The following is a 17,996-nucleotide window of genomic DNA, read 5'->3' on the forward strand; positions in this document are numbered from 1 at the left end:
ATTATAAGATTATTTGAAGTCCCCTTAAATGCAGGGTTGCATTTACCATATCTAGATGAACTAAGCACATTTCAAGTGCTGCACCGTCAGGATTTCATGCTAATTTTATTTACTTTTAATATTATTTTTTTTCCTCCTTGTTATTTGAACTTTGCAACTTTTTTATCTAACATTGGCCTTGCCGCTTTGCATATAACTGGTCCCAACGCCCCCAAATATTTTCTAACCGCTAAAGTAAAGTTAAATATTAATATGTCGTCAAGTAAGTTGGAGGGAATATAGGAACCTGCGAGTGTCACATAAGGAGACATAAATAAAGGAAGGTTATGGGGAAGAGAGGGGGTCAGTGTGTCTGTTTATTTTTATATCTTATGAACAGTATTTTTAGAAATTGTTAAACTTAAATGATGTCAATATGTGTGTGTTTTCCCATTCAATGCGTTTAGTGCAAATGATATCCAATGACCTCAAAACACCAGTAACAAACAGCAATGCATTTCCACTTGCATTTTTAAAAGAGTACGAGGCCTTAGGATATTAAAAGTCACCTCTGCATCATGTGACCTAAGTAAATGGCCATGGAACTCCTCAGTATTAGAATACTCCACATATAATTACCCCACAGGGTACATTATTACATGTATTATAAAAACAAATGTATCAACGTAATTTCATTGCTCTTGTAACAATAACATAGCTTACATAAAATGTTACCCACATTTAAGAAACTATTTCTGGGTTAGGAGTTGGACTATGAAAAGAGGACACATGTAAAGCAAATGTTATTTGTTTGTTTTTTTGTTCTGACTCTTGAGCTAAAATATTATCCGAGATAGTTATTCATTACATTATTATACAATTGGTAATATTTGTACATGGCTCCATGCTGTAGAAGTACTCTCCTTTGAAACATGATCGCCAAAGTTCCTTTAAAAGATTACTAGATATTTTTCTTTCAGCTGAAATCTCTGTGTGTGCCCCATTACAAGCAAATCATAGAGAAATATGCATGCCCTGTGATATATCAGGTATACCAAAATATAAAGTGTACACTGAAAAATAAATCATAATATACAACAATGGTGACCACCTCCGCACTGCAAAAAGGATTTAGTATGTGATGATGCACAAAAGACAAGATGAGAAGCAGCGGAAGAGAACGCAGCTAGAGGGAACAAGAGGCAAGGTCAGTAATCTATTAATCCAGCTGTATTACGTAAAGTATCACATTTTCCACTTCCTGATGACTTATTTAAGGAAAAATGTTATCACTGCAGAAAAATTCTTCTGTTGGGTAAAAATAAACGTTCTCCCGCATCCAGGGAGAGGACTGTACTTGTTCTGGGATAATGTCATATGAGCAACAAAAGCTGATTACCTGCATCACTGTCTCCATAGTGTACTCCGGGGGCATAATGCCCATCTGCGTCCCCATCTTACCAAATGCAGGGGAATAGGTAATGATAGGCATTGTTCTCTGTGTCTTTGATTCATTTAAAAGTGTCACTTTCTATCTATAGCAATATTGTCCAAGTACTTATATGGAGAGCGCAACATACACAGTTATGTGCTCACAGCCTAAATACTATTATAAAAATGTGACAAAGTAAAGTCTGTTAAAGTTGTCAGAAATGTCTGGACCACAGAAAAATGTGGGCACTGTATCTGTCCATTTGTGTAGTCCTGCTCTACAATATACATCACCCAAGTGTGATCCATAATACAACTGTAGTTCATGACTTATCACAAAGTGAAGATACATAGTTACAGAGAGATGATATAACATTCTTTGCAAACCCCAAAAGGACTACCATACCTAAAGGACGTGTCTATAAGGGCTTTATCTCAGTTTACAAACCCCTGTGAAATATTGTTGGCTAGGGGTCATTTAATATTGGTCATGCTTATGTCAATACAATATATTTCCATTTGTAATGTAATGTACTTTCTGACAAAGTTCTAGTCTGGACTAATATAGGTAACAGAATACAGAGGTGATTTCTAAAATACCAAGGCATCGCCCTAAAATGAAATATTAATAAATGAAGCATTTATGGAAGATGCAGTGTTTCATTTTTTTTTCCTGACTTTTCACTGCAGCTCTGTGTAGAAATACAGTAACGATCTCTGCCCGTTACAATAAAGCCTGCAGTCTCCAGTTATCATGGTTTCTGAGATTTAACATAAAGTCAATAGCAAAAGATAAGTAGTGTTTGTGTCCAGAATGCCTGCATTATTTATGGAAGTAGTAGGTCATTAAATGGTATCATGTACATACAATGTAAATATATGCTAAATGTGAGCGTATTTACATGGATTATAAAATATTCTATGTAATAAACATAAGATCTCTCTTTTATTCTCTTCTCTTTCTACAGTTCCACGTTGGATAATTAAGTGTCCCTGATGTGTGTAAAGAGTCCGAGTGGAGTAATATCCATTGCGGAAGCTACATATACATTAGGCAAAAGGGTTTTTTTCTTCCCTGATTATGTGGTGTTCCTGTTTACAGTGGTACCTGCACCTATAATAGTGTCTTCTACAAACCTCATCATATATGCTTTAAAACAGATATTATGTAGTGCCATGTGAAGTACTTAAAACATTTTGCTTACTGTAAACAGGTACAGTGCTTGGCTATGCTTACAGATCCCTTTTCATAATACCTTTTGTGAGATGCACAAATAAAAAGCTTGGGGCAGCACAGTGGCTCATTGGTGCCTCACAGCACTGGGGTCATGTTCGATTCCCGACCAGGGCCTTATCTGTGGGGAGTTTGTATGTTCTCTCTGTATTTGCATGGGTTTCCTCCGGGTGCTCCGGTTTCCTCCCACACTCCAAAAAACATACTGGTAGGTTAATTGGCTGCTATGTCTGTATGTTAGGGAACTTAGACTGTAAGCTTCAATGGGGCAGGGACTGATGTGAGTTCTCTGTACAGCGCTGTTGAATTGGTGGCGCTATATAAACAAATGATGATGATGAGTACACAAACATTAATGCATACCTTCCAACATTTACACATACAAAATTGGGACAAAATTAGTCCTGCCCGATCCGATCCACCCACTTTTGGGCAAAACTCTGCCCACTTTTTGTAAGTTCTGCTCCTTCCTAGGTCCAGGAATCAGGACAGTTGGGGGGTATATTACAGTGTGCTGAATATTAGTTTTTTTTACCTTAATAAACTCTTTTGAATTTTTTTGCAAAACATTTTGAAAAACAATAATAACAAATATAAAAGTTTAACATCCAAAAAGATGGAAAGGGGAGGACAGGAAAAGGGGACTGAATAGCATTTTTTTTAAAATTTTCACAATGTCTACTTGAGCCACTGGCAATTCTTTAATAAATTATGCACATGTAATCATATTCTGGCTTTTAAGAATGCACATCGTCAGAATCTCTTCATTTAGGCAAGGAAATAATATAAATAAAAGTGTGATTTGACCCAAACTGCAGCAGCAATTACCTATGTTCACTCAAAGGGAAAATCCATTCTTGAGATAAAGAGAAGAAACAGTCTGTCACCTGATCAACTGGAACTTACACATAGGTTTTAACTTGACACTCTGGAGTCTGGAGAAGTGAATAATACAATTTGTTCTAGTAAGAATTTAATAGATAACATGAACTGAAATGAAATACTCAACGTCTAATGTACCACACAGGGGCAATATGGTGGGGTACTATTCAGAATGTCTTCTGCCAAACAGGAAACTGAGTGGAGGAAAGCTAATAGGAAACAAAAAGTTATTATAGCAATTACATAGTTCATTAAAAAAGATGTAACTTTTCTCAAGTCAAGAACACAACAACAAACATTGTTACAGGTACATTAAAGTCGAGCAAATTATGGCAGTCTAGGTGTCAATATTGTCCAATTCCAGAGTAGATTCTCTTGAATTCTGTTTCGGGTGGTCGGTTGCCCAAAAAAATTATTCCAAAAGTTGTCTAGAACTACATCACTCTCAGATGTGGGAGAATCACCAAGATTGTTTACTATTATTTATTCAAATATTATCAGAGATCTACAAATTCCCAAATTAATAACAAGATAACTGCAAATCTGGTTACTTCATATAATAAAGCACAAACTCAAATAATGCGACCTGTCACATTCCTGCCCCCCTCCAAAATTTTCTGGATACTTTCCTCGAAAAAACGCTAGGGATCATTAACAAACCGGAAAGTATGTTTACTTGTCTCACAAATAAAAGAACAAAGAAAGAACTCTTATGATGGGGGCACTCCACTCCAATGTGGAATACTACATAATCTATTTTTAATTCTCAATAAAATAAGTAATATTTTTAATTGACACTATTATTGTGAATTCTAGAGAGCCCCCATCAGAACATTTATGTCCCAATATGATATGCTCTTGGGGTGCACTGTCTATAAACTCATTCGATATATATGATCACTAAAAAGAGGGATGATTATCATTTCCTTGATAAATGAGTGGGAGAGATTTATTTCACATTTTACATTAGAGAAGACATGTTCTGTGCGGATGTTCAAAAAATAATTATTTTTATGTTTACTTCTGTTTATCAAGGTCTTCGAGACCAACCTACTTACACCTTAGGACCATTCGCTTTATTAATTCCAATGTTCACATTTTTCCCCCAAATTATATCTCAGTTTAGCCTCATGTGTGCATTGAATTAATCATGATTGAGTGAACGGGCTGCCTTTATTACATGTGGACGTTTGTGTGCTCAAAGCATTTTATTACATTAACTAAAGTGCACCTACAAATAAAGAGATTCCTGCTGAAGAGGAAATGGAATGTACAAAATGTATCCTATTCTAAGTATAGGACAGAGACCCGATTTCAGGTACCTCAGATGTGCCAGAAAACATAAGTCCTATTGTGTACAGAAAAGGGATGTGCGCCTTACTGCAAAGTAACGGGTATACACACCCTTTCCATCCCTGTATCTTATTAAAACAATCCCTTCAAATACCATTTGTACTGCAGATTTCCACTTTTCAGTGAAATTAACAAACAGATTTTTAAGATCTTAAATGTGTTTAAAACTTATCTTTACTGACATGTATTTTTTACTTGAAAGTTACTTTTCAAGTGTCATCCCTTAAAAGTGTAATGTGGTCAAACTACTATCATATTTGACTAATGTTTTTCTTAATAGTTTGTTCAAATGTTCTTTACTTACAGCTGAAATTAACAAAATGTATTTTCTTTGCTAAAACTGCTTTTTAAATGTGGACACTGGTGAGCATAGGTCAGATAGGCAGCCCGCTTATCAGGCCTCACCAGAAGTCAAGGAGTGTATATACAAGTTGGTGCAGGAGATGCTTTATGCTGGAAGGGTGTAAAAGCTTTGCTCAGGCTTACTTGGGCAACTTTGCCATTTTCAGGTAGTCCTGGAAGGACCATCTGAAACATGCAGGGCAGGTGTTGGAGAAAATTCAGTGGGCAGGTCTGACCATCCGAGCAGACAAGTGTCAAAATGGGATGTCAAAAGTACAGAGGGCATTGATTGGGGGGGAGGTAGGCTTACGCCAGAACCAACTAAGGTAGAGGCAATCCGCGACTGGCCCCGGGCCCACAACCCAAAGACAAATACTGGCCTTCTTAGGGACCACAGGGTACTATAGATGTTTTGTCCCAGACTTTAGTACTGTAGCAAAGCCCCTGACAGATCTCATTAAGACGAAACTCCCCAAAGTAGTGGACTGGACACCCGCTTGTGAGCTGGCATTTCAGTTATTAAAGGAAGCCCTGGTTTGTGCATCAGTACTGCTGGCTCCCAGTTATGGCAAGGATTTTATTGTGCAAACTGATGCATCACGGTTAGTACTTGGAGCAGTTCTCAGCCAGGTGCGGCCAGATGGGCAGGAGCACCCTGTAGCCTATTTAAGCAGGAAACTGCCAACCTGGGAGGGGGGGTATGGCACAATTGGAATAGAATGTTTGTCCATTATTTGGGTGGTGAAAAACCCTTAACAGTGGTGACTGAACACAACCCTTTAAAGTGGCTTCAGCATACCTCAGGGAAAATGTTAGACTGTTGTGGTGGAGTCTTGCACTTCAAATTTATGACTTTCATAAGGCCCACAGCAATGCAGAGGGACTGTTTTGGCAGGAAAAGCCGGATCCTCCAAGTCACCTCCGGCAACCCCAAGAAACTGCGGGATCAAGAGCCAAATCATGGGGACATCATCCGCCGGTTGCTGTATGGACTAGAGGAGCTGGAGTGTGCCAGGGTCCAATGTTCTGTCCGGCATACATGTGTGGCGGCTATGGGAGGGTTAATATCTGGTGCTGGAAGGGTTAACTCACCCACACTAGATGCATCGTGTGTAAAAACACCTATTTAAAAATGTATGTAATAAAAGTAAATGCATTTTAAATCTGCGCTGCAGCACCAGAGCATTCAGTACAGCGAAGCCGGAGCATTGAGTGTTGTGGTGCTGCAGCATTCAGTGGGTTATTCCCTGGCATATGGCGCCGGGAGTGAAGAATGTATTTTTAAATGTAATGAGTGTATGTAACGTATGGCTGCTGTGGCGCCGGTAAATAACCGGCTACTAGGTGAGTAAATATATTTATTGTCCTATTGTTCATATATTAATTTATGAGGTAATATGCCATGTTGGAGGAAATGCGTTTTTGTAAGAAAGGAAGAAAGGAAATCCTATGTCAACACTTCTTTTTGGCCTAAATACACCGCAGGGGGTCCTTACCTTTTTATCCTGTGTATTCTGTCATGTTAAAAAGATAGGGGACTATTTCAATAATGTAACAGCAAGTAATTTGGGAAAATCACAGACTGAAGTAAATTGTGTTAAGTGTAATTGTGTTAAATCCAAGAGAATATATTACATCCTGGCGTTAAACATCGGATGTAATATCTCAGACTTTGTGCTGCCAAGTAGGATCTGGGGGCTGTGTTACCCCCAGCAAACATGTGTATCATAAACAGTATATAAAGTGCTGTATTTTGTATTTTAACTGTACCATCTGTACGTCTGGATGATCACTAGTACCTCCAACTAGTGTGTAATGGTCCTTATAAGAACTCTTGAGCAATAATATATCACTGCTTGACTATTTTGCCTGACGCCTATAGTCTGCTGTATGTTGTGACTAACAGATAAGAGCTTACACTCATACATATAAGCTGTAGCCAGAGCCGTAGCGAGGGCTGTGCGGCCGGTGCGGTCGCCCCGGGCGCAATGCTGAGGGGGCGCCATGGCCCCTGATTATTAAACAAATCACAGCCCCAAGTACAAATTTTGGGTTGATACAGAATTAGTGCCGGCTCGCGCTATATTGCAGAGTCGCTCTGTGCTCTATAGCATAGCACAGAACAACTGGTGAGCGCATCACATGACTTGTCACCTCCGTACCATGTCCACTAGCTGTGTCATATGCTGCATCTGTCACCGTAACCCGCACCAGAGAGGGCAGGTGCTCAGCTTCCGGATACGTCATTGTGAGGGGAGAGCAAGGATCTGGCTGTCGATTAGATAGTGCAATTGGTTTAGACTAGACTAGACTAGACTAAAGGAAATAGTATCTCGAGCGCTGGGGAGACCTCGCATCTGGACGCTGGATCTCTGCACACATAAAGCTGCCCTCCTGCTGCCCAAAGTCACCATGCACCCTGCAGGTGAGAGAGTGACCCCACTTCCCCACGTACAGCTCTTACACGAGTGGGACAGTCTTCCTCATCTTTTACCAAAAGTGCAGTATCTGTACCATTGCAATACAGTAACATTTCACTTACTGTCATAACTGCATTACTTCAAATTGATATATGGTATATACGGAAACCGCATTAGGAGTTCCGATAATTGCTTCCATAATATTGACTGTTATTTTATCGGCTTGCCTTATTATGCAATACATGGAGCCTTTTTGATTTTTTTGAGGCAAAACTAAGACGATCTATGTGGAGCTATTTTTATTAATCTTTATTTTATTGTTTCTGTTTGCAATCATTCAGCTACATTGTATCCAGCTGGTACATACTTATTAGTAGTGTTAATATGGTATGCATACCTTCTAATATGTTTAGCTTATCACAGTGCACTGTGTAGGTATATATATATATATATATATATTACATATATACACGAATTCTTTCAGTAAAGTGCTAGCCACACCCACATTAGGTTGGACACACCCACTTGTTAAATGCCACTCCCACTTATATGGGGGGCGCCGGTGCCCTGTCTCGCCCAGGGCACCAAAATGTCTAGTTACGGCACTGGCTGTAGCGGATTATACGTGTAATTTGGGGAATTTATTTTTATACAAATCTGTAAAGTAGTAACATTTTGCTGTTCTGTACCTAGATTACCAGGCACACAGACATTACATACAAATGCAAACACAGTGTAAGCAGGGCGCAGTAGATCAGATGTTACAATTTCATATGTATGGATACTACAAAAGCTAGATACCTCAGTAGGAATTGCCAAAGGCCACCACCATTTTCAGTATCATGATCCATAGGCAAGCATGGACTCTTGCATACTTTCTCTGAGTTGCTGGATATCTGGCTCACACCACTGTCTAAAATAAATTATTTAGAATAAAAAAAATGCTGGATCTCTTCTTCATGGGATAACACTTTTTTTGTAAACAACAGCACCAAATAAATACAAACAAAAAGAAAATTGGATAAGCTTCCCATGGAAAGAATAAATGGAATCAGAGTGCAATTTGTTATAGTGCAACGTTTATGAATACACTAAATACACTGAGCGAGCTGTGTACAATCAAAATATTTGGGCAGCACAGTGGCTTGGTGGTTAGCACTTCTGCCTCACACCACTGGGGTCATGAGTTCAATTCCCAACCATGGCTTTATCCCCGTGGAGTTTGAATGTTCTCCCTGTGTTTGTGTGGGTTTCCTCCAGGTGCTCCGGTTTCCTCCTACACTCCAAAAACATACTGGTAGGTTAATTGGCTGCTATCAAATTGACCCTAGTGTGTGTGTGTGTTGGGGAATTTAGACTGTAAGCTCCAATGGGGCAGGGACTGATGTGAGTAAGTTCTTTGTACAGTGGTGCTATATAAATAGCTGATGATGATTTTTTTAAGGTTGGGACAACACTTTTCTACCTGTGGTAACGCACTGCATTTTGGCAAAATGACAGCGACTCGCCACTAACCAACTATGTATCATAAAGGACCGTCATAGGGTGCAATTTTTAAGACAGCAGCTTCAAATGAATAGTAATTAATAATACCCATTATGGATAAACAAGGAGAGAAAATCATTACAAATATTCAAGGCATTGAACTGTCAGTCATGGGCATGACGTGTTTGTTTTTGCTTATCAGTTATACAAAGTCTAATACAAGACAAGACAAATTTCAGGATATGACAATAATTACGATACATTTTGAACTTATATTTTTACTTAGCTACTGGGATTCTACATTTTCTATAACTGTATGATATATACACTTTGTTGTTATTTCTTTCATTTACTCCATTTATTACTTTAAGCAGATGTTTGAAACTGGGATGCATCTATATTGATGATAATGTTTAAGCTCAAGTGAGTGTGCTTTTTTTAAAACTTTATTTTATGTAATTACATTTATTAGTTGCTTTAAAGTGGAATTAGGAGCTAAAAATTATGTTGTTTAAAAGGATGAAGTGTATTGACCAACCTTAACATCACAACAGCTATTTTTTTGGTACTTGAAGGTATTTTGTAAAGATTGCAAAATATAGTAGGTATCATTTACAAGATATTATAGAATAAAGTAAGCTATGCATTAAAACAAGCATTCATCAGCACGTGAGAAGTAAAACTGGAATAAAAATAACAATATAAGATCAATGTGAAAAAAAGGTTCTGAATATTTATTAAGTAATAGCTCATCGTCATCTCTCCAGTTGTCCGTCCCTCAACTCAACTTATTGTCCATCCCTCAACTTATTTTGAGCAATTTACACACTGCCAGGTTAGAAGCGGTGTGCAGTACAAATATGAAACAAATATAATGAAGTCTTTAAATTAATGCAGGAATACAAATGCTTAAACTAAATTTGTATATATTTTTATCTACATTCTACAACAGGACACAAAGAATTTGATTTAATAACAATCCAAATGACTGATAAAAATTCTCAACTGTGTTCTATTGCAGACATTTTTTACATCATTTAATTATTTACAAATCACATTTTTTTTAAGGAAACTAATTCCGCAGCACTGTCAATGAGAATAAAATATTCTGTACTCTCTTTGGCCTCGTATTCAGAATAGCTCAGTTTAAAAAAATGCGATGTAGAGCTGATATTAAATTGGTAAATTACTAAAGGCATAAGTTTGATCATCATGACAGATTTTTTATAGCTGTTTGTGTACTAGTATGTGCATATCTTCATAAATCTTCCAATGCAGTGCTTGGCTATGGAAATGATAAATCTGCGGGCATATCTTGTAACAGTGCAAAGTCTGTTTTTCAACTTTAATAGTGTTTTACTGCTGTTATCTGATGGATCTTGTATTGCAAACATCATACAGTATTAAAACACATTACCTTATTTTTTTGTGTTAATAAAGTTTAACAACATAACAAAGAAACGATTATTTTTTCATATTCAGTTTTGTGGAAGTTATGTATGTTTCTGTGTTTTTAATTACTACTAGTTATTTTAGTTTTTTTACTAAACAAACAAATGAAAATGTATTGAATGATACTAGACATGTGTAGACTCATCACTACAAGCATTGTGAGCATGGACACGGCTTCTTACAAGCCAGCTATGGGTGTTCTGCGTGTGCACATGTACTTACCCACTCACATGTGAGAATAACCCGCTATTGTTCACGTCCCCTTTTTTGCAGTGAACATGTGAACAGCTGTTTTCTCACACAAGCAAGCAGCAACATAAGCAAAGTTGTTGATTACACATAACATAGCATGAGTAAGGTGTATATATACATGTACAGAGAAAGTTAGATATATAAGAATACAAACACTGAAAAAGATATATATAATTATAGGTAGTATTAAGGCAAGTTTTCTTTAATTAATAAATATTATTAATCATTTTAATGTATTTTAATCTATGTTTGTAGAAATGTATTTATTATGGAAATAGTGTAGCATCATGTAAAAAAAATGTAAACTTATTTATTTGTACTTAAATTGGCTAAGTCTGTCAATGCGGCTTATATTTACGCAGACATTCTCTTACTGAAAATGTGTGTGCACTATCATACATATTCTTTATTGTTAAAGTCTATGCAAGTGGGAAACCTACAGTTTTATTAAGTCACCTCTAAGACATTATTACTTATTTCACTTTTTATTACAGTTACTTTATTGAGTTTTCTCTTCAACACTCAGATGATTGTTAGTCTACGTAATACAATATACTTCAGAGTACATTATGAAACTTTCATTGCCATAAGTGGAATCTCCTGTTCTATGCCACTGAGCAGGAGATACCACCGAGATAATCAGACTCACTACCTATTTTCTGCCTGTTCGAGTCACTTAGTTACTTTCAATATAATAACTTAAGTCCACTCCTTCATACAACGTTTTTGTGAAAAAGAAATAATGTAATTCCTCACCAACATTACTGGAGTTTGCACTGGCTTGCATGTCTTCAACCCCAGGCTTTGTAATGGAAAAGAAAAACAAAATTTGTCAACAATATGCACTGATAAACAACCCTGGACAACATTTTAGGTAAATATGTAAAATGTCTACATGTATTTACAACACTAAGGGCTAGATTTACTAAGCTGCGGGTTTGAAAAAGTGGGGATGTTGCCTATAGCAACCAATCAGATTCTAGCTGTCATTTTGTAGAAAGTACTAAATAAATGAAAGCTAGAATCTGATTGGTTGCTATAGGCAACATCCCCACTTTTTCAAACCCGCAGCTTAGTAAATATACCCCTAAGTGAAAGAATTGAACGTGTCTCTCTTCTTAACAAAGGATACTTATTGTCTGCATAGTTGCATTCTCTTTAATAGTGTGCGGTAGAATGGTTCTGCACAAAGTATACTATTTATGTTTCTTCTTCAAGGTGTTTTTTTTTTTTTTAAAACAAATCACAATTGTGACCTATTTAAATTGCGTACGTGCTGCAGTTGATGTGTGTGATTCCGTGCATGTTAAAAACCTTGTGGCTATTTTGTTATTAATAACCTGATTGTTAACAACTACAGATCTTCAAATCAGCTCTTACTCAATAAACAGCCGCAAATGTAATATAGCTAATCTGTAAAATTGTAACAGGAAAAATGACATGTTTTAGGATAGAGCTACACATGACATTTCAAACTGTCATTATGTCCGATTGTCATATGACAGACACGCGTTGCACATAATACAGCAACAGGCAACCTGTGGGTCAGACCGCTAATCAGAGTCGAATAATCTGTTTTTTGGAGTCAGATATTGCATTCTATAGTTAACCCCTTATTCTGGATTACTAGAACTATGGTGCGATAAAAATGTGTGGACCCAGCTAAAGAAAAGTTGAGCACTACTGCCCTCGGGTACATTTGTTAACAGTTTATCCAACCTGATTGATGAGATGTAGCCTTAAGTTCAGATCAGATACAATGTAAATTACCCATAGCCCTAAACTTAGATATATATTTGTTCAGCACACCATGAGTGCCTGTGACTAACTGCACTGTGCTCAGCGTGTGCCAATTACTTTACCTGTTATGCTAACTATTGCTTTGCCACTGTGGACATGTATATTAGCACTTGCACTTTACATAGGGCTGTGCACTCTCATCTATATCTATAAGAAACAGAACTGCACTTGCTGTCCTTATTAACTCTTCAGGGGGTAAATGTATGAATCTCCGGATTCTTCATCTCCGGCGTGTTCAGCCTCTTCAGCGCTTAAGTTTAAAGCGGCGCTGCCTTGTTTCCCTTTACAAGGCAGCGCCGCTTTAAATTTAAGCGATGAAGAGGCTGAACACGCCGGAGATGAAGAATCCGGAGATTCATACATTTACCCCCAGATCTAGCATGTATTACGGAGAACTAGCTGGACAACTTCACAACCCATTTGGAAGCTACAGTCCCAACTGAGTACTCTATGATCCTCTCGGTCTCTATTCTGTTCGTTTTTAATATGTTTATATTATATAATTTGTGTTTCATATGCTTTTATTCTGCAAATGTAAAGTGAGTTGAGTTCAATGGACAGAAAAGAGCTATATAAGTAAAATTATTATATTATATTATTATTGTTATTATTATTATTATTATTATTATTATTATTATTCACTCAAAGTCATTTGTACTAATTGGTCTGGAGGTGGAGAAAAGCTAGTTTTTCCAGAGGGAAACCCATTGTGTGACTAAGTCATATTTAAATGCAACTGTACAAGATTGAATATATCATCATCATCATCAACATTTATTTATATAGCGCCAGCAAATTCCGTAGCACTTTATAATTGGGGACAAACAGTAATAAAACAATATTGGGTAATACATACAGACAGATGTAAGATATATTTTTTCCTTTGTGACAGAAATAACCAGAGATTGTTATTGAGACAATAAATATCTAAAAAAAGATTATACATATTAATATATACATATTAAAAATATGTGATTCTTTTCATCTGTCTATTATGTAATGTGGTTCTATGCCTATCTTGAAATCTCTCGTCCACTCTCTGATCATCTCCCGCTTGGACTACTGCAACCTTCTCCTTATCGGCCTCCCCCTCTCTAATCTCGCTCCCCTTAGATCTGTACTTAACGCCGCTGCTAGGCTTATTTTCCTCTCTCGCCGTTCCACCTCTGTCTCCCAACTCTACCAAGCCCTTCACTGGCTCCCCTTCCCCTACAGAATCCTTTTCAAGCTCCTCACTCTGACTTACAAGGCCCTCGCCAACTCCACTGCTCCCTACATCTCTAACCTTATCTCTATTCACACTCCCTCCCGCCCTCTGCGATCGTCCAATGATCATCGCCTCTCTTCCCCTCTGATTACTTCCTCTCACGCACGTATCCAAGACTTCTCCCGCGCCGCTCCCCTCCATTGGAACAAGCTCCCTGTCACGGGCACTAGGAGTCTTTGCCCAGGAAATCACCAGATGATGGCTTACCAGAGTAATATAGATGGTAATAGGTACTCTGGTAGCAGGGTGACAACGGAACAGGAGGAACAGCAGATGGTGAGAGAATGCTCAAGGAAAGTCTATGACTAGCAGCACTGGTAATGAGTATATAACTGTACACGAGGAACTGGATGGACAAGGAAACGTGAGGGTAGTCAGTGGTCTGCGTATAGCAAGTTGTACCACTGCTATAGTGAGGAGGAATGTCCAGAGGTAACGAGGAGGTGATGAGAGTCAGCGGTCTGCGTATAGCAAGTTGTACCGCTGTCTAGGTGAAGGAATGGAATCCAGGTGAAGGTAGATAACAGGGAAGTCAGTGGTCTGCGTATAGCAAGTTGTACCACTGCTATAGTGAGAGGATACTTGAAACTGGTGTCACAGGGAACTGGAATCAGTGGTCTGCATATAGCAAGTTGTACCACTGCAATATATATGTGAGGAGGGCACGAGGAGATGAATGCTATGCAGAGTATACAGGGGTACACAGAACTTGATCCCACGATGATATCACAATATAATGATAACAGAGCAGCACTGCTAAAGTATACAAAGTCACAATAACAATCCAGGCAAATAAGAGACAAAGTCAATGGTAGCGATAGTCTCAGTGGATAGAGGACTCCGGAGGAGAACACAACTCAGTCCAGCTAGATATGCAATACACAGGCAAAGTCAATGAGAAGTATGCATACCGCGGTTCAGGAGAGCAGGCTGTCAGAGAGACGTGTAGGGATACCTGAACGGCTGAAGGCCGGCAGGAGGAGAGATCACTGGAAGGTGGAAGCGATAATCAAGTTGGTGCAGCGCACGGCAGGTAAACCAGCATGAACGAGGCAATACTCTGGAAGCAGTAGTAAATGGAACTGGAACATGAAGAACACGGGAGAGTTGAGGCGGTCTGAACTCCAGTAGCAGAGATGGAAGCAGCGGAGCGCTGACCCGATGAACACAGGAGAGTTGAGATGAGCTGGAACTCTGTAGAAGCAACGGAGGCAGCGGATAGGAATCAGCTGGCTGCAGACACGATGAACACCGGGGAGTTGAGGTGAGCAGGAACTCAGTAGAAGCAACGGAGGCAGCGGATAGGAATCAGCTGGTGCAGACACGATGAACACAGGAGAGTTGCAGTGAGTAGGGACTCTGTAGAAACAACGGAGGCAGCGGATAGGAATCAGCTGGTGCAGACACGATGAACACAGGAGAGTTGAAGTGAGTAGGAACTCTGTAGAAACAACGAAGGCAGCGGATAGGAATCAGCTGGTGCAGACACGATGAACACAGGAGAGTTGAAGTGGTCTGGAAACCACAATAGAAATAACAGTAATCACTAGGAGCTGAATACACGAGGAAACACAGGAACACCTTCAGAGGCTCATGGGAATGAGACTCCAAGATCAGGCAACGAGGTATTGACCACAGGTGCTTTAAATAGGGAGTGTTGCCTGATCAACCAATTAATGAAAAGCAACAGATACTGAAGGCTTGAAAGGGCTGCACATGCGCAGACCCTCAGGATGGCGGACGGCCACGGTTCCTAAACACACGAGAAGTAGCACTCACAGTCCGGTGAGTGACACTCCCCCACTCCATCAGAACTTCCCCTAATCTGTCCTCTTTCAAACGAACATTAAAAACCCACCTTTTCCTTAAAGCCTTCCAGTCTCATGCCTAAACTCCCACCGGTCGGCTACTTCTCTTTCTCATCCCTTCTTCCCTTCTCCCCCTTCCTCGACTCCGTCTCCGTTTCTCCCGTCTCTCCGTCTCATCCATGTGTCTGTCTGTCTTCCCCTCCCTTTAGATTGTTCGCTCCTCTGAGCAGGGCTCTCCTACCTCCTGTTTCCATCACTTTTAACTGCGCTCTCCAGCTACTCTGCTCACCGCCTCTCGGTCCCTCTGTCCTCTGTCTCCTCTCGCTTCTCTCCGCTCCCCTCAGTGACTCTCAACCTGTCATCTGTGCCCTCCCTCTTGGGCCATAGTTACCTGCCTATACTTGCTTTTCCCCTCCCTCCCTCTCTTTCATGCTGTGCCTGAGCCCCCAGAGTTATAGTGCTTACTGTTACTTGTACTGTGCTGTTTCACCTTGTACTGTGCCATTGTTTGTCCCTGTACGGCGCTACGGATACTTTGTGGCGCCCTATAAATAAAAATTAATAATAATAATAATAACTAACCTGCTCTGAGTGAAACATTCATCAAATACTCACTTGATGAGGATTACATAATGTTACTTTGCAAACTGTGCCTTTCAGTTTAACAGTTAAAAAAAACCCTAAAAAAATGTTTTGATATAGAAAGGCTTGATGCATAAGAATCTACAGACATACCTGATTATTTTCTTCACTGCTCTTCCAAGGGCAACTCTCTGTTGGAATAAATGGGAATTTTGAAATTTATATCATCTAATGTACTATAAATTGTGTATATGATTAAAAACAAAACAGGTTATATTTAAAGCAACTTTATTTTTAAAATATAATTTAGATTAATAGTAATAACATGGCAAAAGATATTATAATAATTATTATTGGAAATGTAAAGTTTAAATACAGTTTGATCGTACATTACCATATGTACTAACTGTGCAACCTTTTTTGTAAACGTTTCTAGAAAACGGCTAATAACAGATGAAAATGGCTTGCTTACTACAAACACACATACTTGTTTTTATTGCATTCCGAGGACACATTTGTGGAACACACCCCTTTCCTAATACCCTATCAACAGAACAATGAAATAAGTAGGTTTAGGAGCTGTTTGACACCACGGGGCTATCACTTGAGATTTTCAGTCTGACCTAAACAAAAAGATTGAAATTCCAATGCCTTGTGGAGGCAGTTTAATGTAATCCTGGCGTTCTGAGGATATACATACACACACATACACTGACACCTAGCTTTGGTTAGCCAGACAGTTTATAGTCATGGTGATCAGTTTCGATCTCTCAGTACGGATGGCTCAGCCCTGATACACGTGACGCAATCATGCATTCCAGGCACCCTGTCTGAATAAACTTCATCTTGTGCTTCTCCACAGGTTTGACCTTCTCTCTGTGCCTGGTTTTTTTCTGCACTTCCTTATGACCTGAAATATAGCAGAATTGTCCATTACAGATGAATCTGCAAAACACAGAAAAGTGCTATTCCAACCTTTGAAATCCTTGGCTGTGCTTTGGTCCCGTATTGTCGGATCCTTACATTGTCTCCCTTCTGAAAGGAAAGTGTTGGCTGAATGTGGCCCACTTGTCTCTCTGGTTCAGAGGATTGCTCATCCTCTGACTGGTCACTGTGGCTGGAGGGTTTTAAAGAAGAAGAGATATATAAAGATCCAGTTTAAAAAGTAAAAAAATTGAATCCATATATCGGATATGAGATTTTGATCCTACCATCTGGATCAATGTTCATCCAAATTCTTGCATTTGAATTCAGCTAGTCTTCCCCTCTCAAGAGCCATTTACAGTTTGCTGATCTTAGCGAGTTGGAGGGTACCTTCTGGGAGGCGATAATACTACTGGTGCACCCTGATGTCGTGCCCAAGGAAGTCTGCAAATTGATCCAATTCTGTGTTATTTAGGTTGAGAACTTTTGAAAGATTAGCAACATGGAAGCTTTGTGGAAGCTTTGTTTGGGGATTTTTGCTCCATATTTCTGAGCAGAGTTGTATGCAATCAGAACCTGAATAAAGCACAAAAAAGGTACAAAGCAGCTGTTCTTGCAAACTTGTAGACATTTTAAGTGGCCACTTCACATTCTTTGTGATTTTCTGCCAGAAGTTCCATTGCATTTTGCATTGCTGGTGGTAGCATTTTCTAGAAGAAAAGGTAGTGAACAGCATGTTGTAAACTTCCCCTTCCCTTCTTTGACTGAAGGAGATCACCTGGGCC

General features: G+C 39.0%; 1 protein-coding gene across 3 annotated transcripts in view; it reads right to left on the reverse strand.

The window, feature by feature from the left end:
- Nucleotides 1–17,996, reverse strand: part of MAJIN (membrane anchored junction protein) — a 33,868-nt gene that overhangs the window by 546 nt on the left and 15,326 nt on the right. For all 3 annotated transcript variants that reach the window (XM_075187773.1, XM_075187771.1, XM_075187772.1), the window contains exons 6-9: nt 16,441–16,478; nt 11,587–11,632; nt 8,443–8,554; nt 3,473–3,735 (exon numbers count right to left, since the gene is read on the reverse strand). In XM_075187773.1, the coding sequence (XP_075043874.1) occupies nt 3,690–3,735; nt 8,443–8,554; nt 11,587–11,632; nt 16,441–16,478 (242 nt within the window). In that variant the 3' untranslated portion in view covers nt 3,473–3,689. The remainder of the gene's footprint in view (nt 1–3,472; nt 3,736–8,442; nt 8,555–11,586; nt 11,633–16,440; nt 16,479–17,996) is intronic.

Source organism: Mixophyes fleayi, chromosome 10, assembly GCF_038048845.1.
Source record: "Mixophyes fleayi isolate aMixFle1 chromosome 10, aMixFle1.hap1, whole genome shotgun sequence".
NCBI lineage: Eukaryota > Metazoa > Chordata > Amphibia > Anura > Limnodynastidae > Mixophyes > Mixophyes fleayi.